The sequence below is a fragment of the Phoxinus phoxinus genome, assembly GCF_949152265.1.
Source record: "Phoxinus phoxinus genome assembly, chromosome: 4".
Classification (NCBI taxonomy): domain Eukaryota; kingdom Metazoa; phylum Chordata; class Actinopteri; order Cypriniformes; family Leuciscidae; genus Phoxinus; species Phoxinus phoxinus.
This window is the reverse complement of record NC_136879.1, coordinates 14,955,683-14,965,439: the sequence shown is the minus strand read 5'-3', so window position 1 is coordinate 14,965,439 and position 9,757 is coordinate 14,955,683. Positions and strand designations below refer to the sequence as shown.

Below are 9,757 nucleotides of genomic sequence, written 5' to 3'. Positions count from 1 at the left end.
ATGTTTTTTTACAAACTAATGGATACTACAATATGACATAGAACACATAACTTTTATAAAAGGAACTATTGTTTTGATAAAAGCTGAATGATACTATGTAGATAAATGCATGATAAATACAAAGAAAAAAGAATGCAGATAATGTCTTTACAAAACACATCTAAAACATCTAACAAGATGGAAACCTATACACAAATGCAAATGATGTGTAGTTTGTAGGGGTGAGCGGGGCACAAACTAACGCGGGTCTAGTTGTAACACACACAGTTTAAAACTTTCCACACATGCCAGCATGACGAACCTTAGTGTATTTATTAGTTCCCATATTATCAACATTATATAAAGAAAATGCGCCAAAATAAAAAAAATATTTGGAAGATATCACTGAATATTTATTTATTTTATAAGTACATTTTTCATCTCTGTTTTTTGTGTTTATTTAAAATTAGAGACATCAGATATTATTTTAATCTGATATCTGTTATTTAACAGTTGACTTATTTAATGCTTCACTAACCAGAAGACACTAGCAGAGTTTAAATCCCAGTTGCGCAGGTGGGACACGCTATAACACTGCGTTACAACGTGCCCCTATTAGAACTATGATATTCTATTCTATACTTTTATGAATTGAGAAAACATGATAACATGGTGAATTAACACTGAGAGTCAATGTTTAGAAGTGATTCATTATTATTATGTTTTGAACTATGCTGTATAGCTGTGCTTTATGGTGTGTTTGTTGTCAAGAATGTGTTTATTTTTAATTATTAAAAAATGCCATTATTTTACATGGAAAAAGTTAATAATTCTATTTTATTGACAACATATTTTAGTTTGTCTTGTATATATATATTTTATTAGATCAGATAACATTTTAAAGTGTCATATGGTCATGTTACAATGTGCCCCTCACATGTTACAAAATGCCGCACCTGTGGGGCATGTTGTCACATTTCACTTCCATCCTTTCGGGGTAAATTAAGAAAAAAGTATACACTGTATTAATGAAACAAAACCACATAATTGTACTAGACATGTGGGAAAAAAATTAATTATCTGAGCCCCAAGTGAATTTAATCAAACTGAGAAAGTCAAAAAGTTTTAGGTTGTGCCCCGCTCTCTATACATCAGCTAGTAAAGTACAGCATATTATTAAGATTTCATTAAAAATTAACAGAATCAAAACAGAAGGCATGCTTTGCTTTCTTGTCAGAAGCTGCATTGCCGTTACAGATTTGCGCAAAACTTTTGCAATATTTTCTAAATGTCTATAAAAAACTATTACGAATTTTCTGAACGTTTAACAATTCTTCAATAATTATTGAAATTGTTTAACAAATAAAATTGTTGAATTATTGATTTGTTTTGTCATGCATTACAACTCTCCTAATATTATACAGGGCTACCATCATGCATTTAATGTGACTCTCAAGCCAGAAGAATAAAAAATAAAAAAGGAAATTGCTACTTTTGATCTCAGAATTGACCCTTCGCAGGGAGTTTGATTGACATGTGATCTAACCAATCATACTTCGCCATCCGTCATTTTGTTCGACAAAGCAGTCAGGAGAGTTAGTAGATTAACATGGGAGGATTTGAACTTGAAGAGCGGAGTGTACTGACGCCTTTCCGCGGTTAAAACAACATTCCTTCTGATGTTCATTCATGTTTATTTGATGCTATAAATGAACTAGAAGGAAGAGATCAGAGGAAAAGTAAGCAGGATTTGAGGGAAGTGATCCAGCACAGGCGCTCTCAGCACTAGTGAAGCAACCTTCCCTCTGAGGGTCTGGACATTTACCCTCTTTTCTTCCTTATTCCTTCCCCTGGGCCCTTCTTCCTCCACAGGCGCTCATAACATCAGGCCTGAGGCTGGGCCAATGATGAGTGATGAGTTCCATCGTTTGGAACCAATCTGAAGGCCCGTCGCAGGGCTTGGTAGTGAGTGCACCCTTTTAGGCTGCATGGGTATGGCAGGCCTCATTTACATTAAGGCCTCTGGTTTTGAAGTCACAGGTTGAGCTTTGTAGGTCACTTCACCACCGTGAAAATGTATAGTGACCTCAACTCCCTATAGAAAGGGATTAAGGGGATGTTTGTTCATTGTATCAGAAAAATATGAAAGGGTAAAAATTTAACTGGGGCCCTGGAGCTCCCTTTTTTAAGGAAGGTTATCGTGAATATGCCTCTAACTAAGAGTCGTTTATGAGGATTATGAGGAAACAAAACTAAAGAGAGGGCTGCCTTGATAATCATTCTGTTTGAGTGAGTTGGCTTACTTTCGGTTAGAGAGTTATTCTGGAAAATAAGCCACCGCTCTACTGAGCTCCAGGCAAGATCACTATTTCAAGCGCATGGCCCTCAGAGAGGCCTCCTTGTTAAACCACCCTAGGTTAAATTCATATTCAAATTTAATTCAAATTCACATTTCAAAAAGATTGAAAAATTATTGTACAACCACCAAAAATGGCGCGATATCCACCAAGTATGCAAATCAGCATTTAACAAAATAAGTATGGCACACTTTTTCTTAGCGTCCATTTCCATGGTGACTCGTTGATTCGTCGCTCTGTTGAGAATGTCTGGTGTGTTAACCATGAATATACTCTGAGTTGGATGAACTTACTCTCGGATGATTTTTGGAACCAGCAAACCTTGAGTAATCAAAGTTTGGTTTAATCAACCGAGAGTTCAGGGTATGATTGATGGTAAGATAACCTTGCTTTCTGGAATACACCCCAGGTAATTGATGACAATAGCCTACTAGTATGTGAATGTTTTGAATAAAAAAGGAAATAAAAGCAATGCATATGCCATACAGCGCTATTGTGGCTGCGGTGTGTTAGTGACAAGCATGACGCCTCGCCATGGAAATAATAAGGTGATATAAGGTGAACCCCAAAACTCACACATACCAGAAAACCTTTTAAATTCCAAAACAATTGAACATTAAACACTAACAGATATCCCCGATTCCCCTCTATATTAATATTGAGCATAACACATCAAATAATATTTAATTTTATGTTTTATATGCATTTATGTGGGAACATGTGCAACACAATAAAGGATCAAACATACATGGTCGATGCATATATTGCAGTATATTGAACAATATAAGCACTAGTTTTCCATATATGGAAATTATGTAATATATCGCAGTATATTTTGCAGTATTTTCCCATATATTTTTTTTCCGTAAGGGTTGTCTTTGCACTCCTGGATTAAAGGCTGATATTTCCCATTGCACGGTCAGCTAGATTAGAATGATTTTACAATCTTTGGCTGACCACAGGATTTATTTCCACATATGAGTGAAGCCTGAAACCGATCTGAGAAAATAGGAATCCATGTGCCTTTTTCCTGCTTACATGTTCGCCGGCCATATCCGATCTGTGCCACATGAGAGGAAAAAATTGGAATAGGGTCACTTGAACCATGCAGTGTAAATGGGGCCTAATTTCCCAAGATCTCGTGGCTTGCAGCAGGTTGGATTTTGATGATGCCCTGTTTGCAAAGGGCCTGGCTCCCTCCTTGATGAAGGTTTTAGTTTTACTCTCGCCTGTGCCACCTGGCCTCTTCTTGCACCTCTCTCGCTTTAGTGTCTAGTCTCGGCGAGGGACAGGAGCACCTTGTCGGGGTGTCACCTTATATTGACCTTGGGTTAAAGATGTTTTGCACCCGGACAATATGCGTGCCAGTGTCCACTTTTGACCACAGAGCTTGCAGTACAGGTCATCCCTCAACCCCCATGTGTGCAGGAAGGGTGTTGTATGTAGAGCTCCAGTCTCCACAACTCTACCCACGTGATCTTACACTTAGACAGGTCCCATTGTGTCTCTAGTAAATTACATGTTATTTTGTCGAGTTGTCTGTTCAGACTCGACAAGCACCTCTGTTTGAAGCGAACAAATCGTGATTCACAATTTATCCAGAATCGTGCAGCTCGATGAAGTTGCTGAAATGGTACTAAATTGGGGTGTTCCAGGAACTAGAGTTATTAAAGTCATATTTCTGCTTTATCACAGTTTTGTTTTTGAGGCACTTAATCCAAGTTTCCCAGCGGACTGTTCAAGCAGTGAGAACAGTAAATGAGCCAAGGGAACATCGGAGATCCCCGAAGTTAGGTAAGTATCCAAAGAGAAGGCCACTCTTAATCAGCCTGAAGCTAATTAAATCACCAGCTACTGGATACATCTGGACATAATTAGTCACTTGTGACAATAGTTGCTGAGACACTAAGTGTTAGTAAACCGAAATGATTTGGTCTGACTCATTACATAGAGTGACCCATGTGTGTTCGTGTGTTCTTCCTGTTTAATGAGAAGGTTTTTAGTAATTAAACGGAATGATCAAAACAGGATGTGCTACATACAGTAGAACAGCCTTAGTGTTTTGATCATTAGCACTTTACTAACGAGAATGTCCTGTCCTTGTTCTGGTCCCAGGACATCCCCTCAAAATAATTAGCATCCACCTCCATTTGAAACCAAAATAACAACCAAATGAATTTCATGAATAACACAATTATTTTAATTTGTTTATCACAATTATATGTTATTGTTTTTATATAAATAGTATGACTTTTAGAGAATATAAAGGTGTCGGTGTGATAAACAACAACAATAAAATAAAATAAAAATGTAACTCTCATATTCATTAATGAACATGTATTATTGATATGTTTGTAATTTTTGGTGTAAAATTTTTATTTTTATGGGTGTATGTATTTTGTCTCTGAAGTGTGGATTCACCCCAAAGTAATTACAGAATTACAAAATCCTTATTTTTGCCTTATCATATTTGATTTAAGCTACAAGATCAGAAGTTCGGTCAATAAAATTATTTTAAGACCTGTTAACCTTCACCAGAGCGAGGACGCTCTGAAGCGTTTTTTTTTTAAATAGTTCAAGTTACTATCAGATTTAATGTTATTACCTTGACAAACTATACATCATTAAAAATATATAAGTCTCACGTTTCAGTATTTGACCACTATTGTATTCTGATAAACTTATAGTGACAGTTATGTCTTAATTTGTGTCAGGATTTATGTAATGAAAAAATGAGTCGATACCTTTAATATGAATTATGAGCGTCAGCTGCTCCATTCAGAAAAAAACTCCGGTGCTGTTGTCTTGAGAACGCGTGACAAAACAACGTTCCTCAGGGCTTTTGGCTCAAAAATGTGCAGATTTGGAGAAATATTGATATATTATCATAGGTTTACATCATATTTCTATAGACAGGAATAATATTTATTGAATTTATATCCAAATGCGTCGATGTATACATAAAGAGCGCTGGATACTCTGATGTACTGTGTTTTCAATCCATACAGCAGGCTGAGGGCGCCATTTGCACAGTTTTTTCCAAATATGAAAGCTCACGAAGAAGAAATAACCTGTGACCTTCCAGGACATAAACACAGCTAACGTTAGCTTTCAGAGATCGCTATAACATGCAGATAAAGATGTTTTGAAGACAATAAACATGATTGCAATGATATTTGATTTACCTGTGTTCTTCGAGCCATGTCAGGTATTTTTATAATAATAGATTATATGTATAATGTAATGCCAATCGGTATAGACTTTACAATAGTGCAGAATAATATCAAATCATATATTTTCTGTCTGATTTTCTTTTCTGAAGCCAAATAAGCTCATAGAAGATTATTTAAAACACTCGACTTGCACTATAAAGTAAGTTTGGAGCACAAACAGGTTTTTAATCTCATAAATTGTCGTGTATTGATGGTGTGCTAAGCTAACATGCTAGCTAGCTCTCTAGTTGCACCTGCCATCTAGCTGTTATTTTTTATGATTTTTTTTCTAAATCGGAATGCTTACTGAAATATTTCTTTATTTAAGAAAGGCATTTGATACAGTTTCAAATGTGAAGTGAAGATTATGAAAGAAATTAGGGGGTGAAACACCGTGATTAGCCAGTCGTTAGCGATTATAATGGAGACAAAGGAAAATAATATTTATGGCCATAAGCAGGCTGGAAAGGTGTAAATGTGTGCAGGAGAGAGTGACACTGAATGGGGCTCGTTTGCACCACAAAACAATAGAGACAATAGACTGAATAGATGCTAATAGATGACAATAAACACAAGTTTGCATTTTAGAGTCAATTCAAAATAAAGTCATTTGAGATGATCTTGAAAAACATTTAACAAAATACAGAGTTTTAGACTTATCACCTTCAAATTTTAAATATAACATGGTCAGACATGTGTCTTTAGCTGGAGTGCATTTCTAGAGTGCTGACGGGCCAACTTCAATTTAATTTTCATGAAGATGTTTCATAAAAATAAATTTCTAATAACTTACACAACTTTGAAGCTATTCATAATTTTTTTTTCATTATGACAATAATTCATTCTACATTTCCAATAAAGTGGCAGGTGTCAGCTTTCAAATGAGACCATACTTGAGCTTTTAGGACAAAGGGTAAATTAATTGAATCTTTTTTAGGTTGGGTATGCTATTTCTGGGGATTTTTCAAAAGTGGCGCTGAAGGCTAACAGGTTAAACAGAACGAGCAAGTGGCTGGAGTAGCTGTGGAATATAATCAAAAATGTAAACAGTGTCCATTAACTGATGGTGCTAATAAATTAGTTAATTGACCCTTCGCAGGGAGCTTGATTGACAGGTGATCTGACCAATCATACTTCGCTATCTGCCATTTTGTCCGACAAAGCAGTCAGGATAGTTAGTAGAGTAACATGGGAGGATTTGAACTTGAGAAGCGGAGTGTATTGACGCCTTTCCGCGGTTAAAACAACATTCCTTCTGATGTTCATTCATGTTTATTTGATGCTATAAATGAACTAGAAGGCGATTGAACTGAACGGTTCACGAGCAGCTTTAACTGATGCTCTACAGCGATCTGTCAGGCACATTAAAGAGCCACAAAACGCTATTTATTGTTTAAATTTCTTTTTAAAAATGACCAAATTTTAAAGGTGAGACTTTGTTTAATATGTTTAATATAAAAAGTAACCGAAAAGTAAGCTGGTCTGTCCTGTCTGTCGGCGTGTTGTCACTCTCTGCTCCACGATGTATTTGTCACTGCATGAGAACATGGTGTGTGTGAGAGCGGCGTAGCTTGTCGGACATAGCGACAGTAACTAAGGGGGGCGGGTCTTTGCGAACGGTCAATTGACTGGCATTTAAGCAGATTAAAATCTTTATTTTGGAAAGTTTTTTTTTTTTTGTATATAGATGAATGGAACTTTGAGTCAACAAAACATTTTCATTTGTATCTTATAGGTGATGCCTTCAATTAACTTAATAGCACCGTCATTGTACCTAAAACAATAAGGCCTGTTAAGATTGCAGAACATATTCTGTCCTTCCAAAAGTGAATCCTGCCTCAAGCCATACCCATTAAGGAAAACAACAACAACAGCACGATACCAGGGGAGGGGAGCGGGGAATATTTAAGAGAGCTAAACCAGAAGAGGGGGAGCTATAAGAATAAGATTTAAAAAGCCTTTGCACATGGCATGCCGTTATAGATTTTAGGCTTCATTTTACAGACATGAAAAACTAAAAGAGAAATAGATTTGTTGATCTAATGTTTAGCATGTTTTAATACTTTATTAAATCTCTAAACTTCCTTTGATGCCGGTGCAAACCACATTTGTAGGTTAACGGACACTATTTATGCTTAAATGTATGTATATTTTTGCTTATATTATTAATTGTAAATATGTTTTATGTGCATTAACAGTAAACTGTTCAACTAAACTGTAACTATTAACTGTTGTTATGTATTCAAAGCGAACTTTGCTCCAAGGAATGGATGACAGAGCATTCAACTTCTCTCATCAGGAACTCTACTTGATTGGATTCACGGATCTGCAAGAGTATCGGCGATACCTTTTCATTCCTTTTCTTGTAATCTTTGCTTTCACGTTGTTCGCAAACTCAATTATAATGCTGGTGATTGTAAAAGAGAGCAAGTTACATGCACCCATGTACATTCTGATCGGGTTTATTGCAGCTCTTGGGTTTATACAGCCAATATTTCTTGTTCCAAGAATGTTAATCAGTTTTCTGTTTGGTAGAAATATGATTTACAAAGATGAATGTCTTGTTCAAACGTTTTGTCTGCATATGGCAGGTAGTTTCCAGTCGACAATTTTAGTTTTGATGGCAGTCGACAGATTCTTAGCCATTATTTTCCCCTTGCAGTACCATGACTATGTAAACGTTAAAACATCAATAATATTCTGTTTGTCCTTTTTTTTCCGTAACTTGCTTTGTGCTGCTTCGATGGTCGGCCTGATTGGGCCACTCTATTTTTGTAAATCAAATGAGATTTATCATTGTGTCTGTGAGCATACATCAGTTGTCAACGCAGCCTGTGGTGATGTGAGCAAGAACCACATGGCTGGAACAATCGCTTTCATCTTAGTAGCATGTGACGGTGCATTTGTAATCTGCTCTTACATTGTTATTTTTGTCATTATATCTCGCTCTCCTTCTGGTGAGTCACGCCAAAAAGCCATCTTGACATGTAGCACACATTTAATGGTCATAGCGGTGGGATTTTTCTGTGTTGTTGTTGCATTTGTTGGCTACAGGGTGCCTACCATACCTAGAGATATCCGCGTGTTAAGCACATTGTCGTATCATCTTATTCCGAACTGCTTTAACCCAGTAATCTATGGAATTAGAACAAAGGAAATCAGAGTTCAGGTTGTTAAATATTTATCTAATAAAAGGTTTAATCATTAACTTTCTCTCTTTCATTTTACTTAAATGGTCCATTGTACATGAAGGAAAATGTCTGTTATTAGTATATATATATATATATATATATATATATATATATATATATATATATATATATATATATATATTGTTTATGTTATGTGGATGCATATATCACAAATTTTCATTGTGCTTTCAGCAGTGTTTTGCCAGAAACTGACCCTATGCCATTACCAATATCCATACAAAAGTAGAAGTCGTGTTTTCCCCAACTATTTATGGAAACCCTATGACTTTGGCTCCCTGCAGGCGTGATTAATCATTCTTCATTTGAAGAATGATTAATTCTCTAATTCTCTAATTCTCTATTTGAATATTTGAATTCTACCAATCCCAAACGGAATTCTGACTTGTGATCAGCCTGAATCATAATGAGATCATGTTTGTTTGTTGGCCAGAGAAGAACTGGCCGGGTTTCTCCTGTCACCTGATGGGGTTTGGGCTCCTTGCCACTGTCGCCTCTGGCTCGATTAGTTTGGGACACTTAAAATTCAACAATATCATTGATCTGACTGTAATGCTGCTGTTGTATGAGTACTGGACTGAGCTGGAAGATATAAATGAAGCTGACTTGACTTGAAACATTTGCTGTAGTTCTAGAATGATAATAAACATCACATTTTATATATCAAGTAAATGCAAGTCTTTTGTGAGAGATTATAAATGCACTTTAACATCACTTCTTAAGAAATGAAGAGGAAAACTGCACTTCCTTTTCAACCACAATTGATCTTGCTATGTAAATTTAAATAGGTTTAAATAGATGTTCACTGCAGTAATTATCTGTTGAAGTGAAAATTTGGGTCACGTATGGCTCACTGTCCTTTCCCAATCCTGTTCCCCTCTCTGCTCCCATTGCTTTCTGTCGCTTCTGCATATACGTTAGGCACTTTAAAAGAATGACTGGAACTCACATTTAAAGCTAAACTTGCTGTTTATGCCACTCTCCCACTTCTCAGATCTCA

General features: G+C 36.2%; 1 protein-coding gene across 1 annotated transcript; it reads left to right on the top strand.

Moving 5' to 3' along the window:
- Positions 1 to 7,814: 7,814 nt before the first annotated feature.
- On the top strand, positions 7,815 to 8,756 carry or55d1 (odorant receptor, family 55, subfamily D, member 1; the record flags this gene model as incomplete). The annotated part of the gene is made up of 1 exon (XM_079609737.1): positions 7,815 to 8,756. One exon carries the CDS (start codon positions 7,815 to 7,817, stop codon positions 8,754 to 8,756), a length of 942 nt encoding a protein of 313 aa, XP_079465863.1.
- Between the last annotated feature and the right edge of the window lie 1,001 nt (positions 8,757 to 9,757).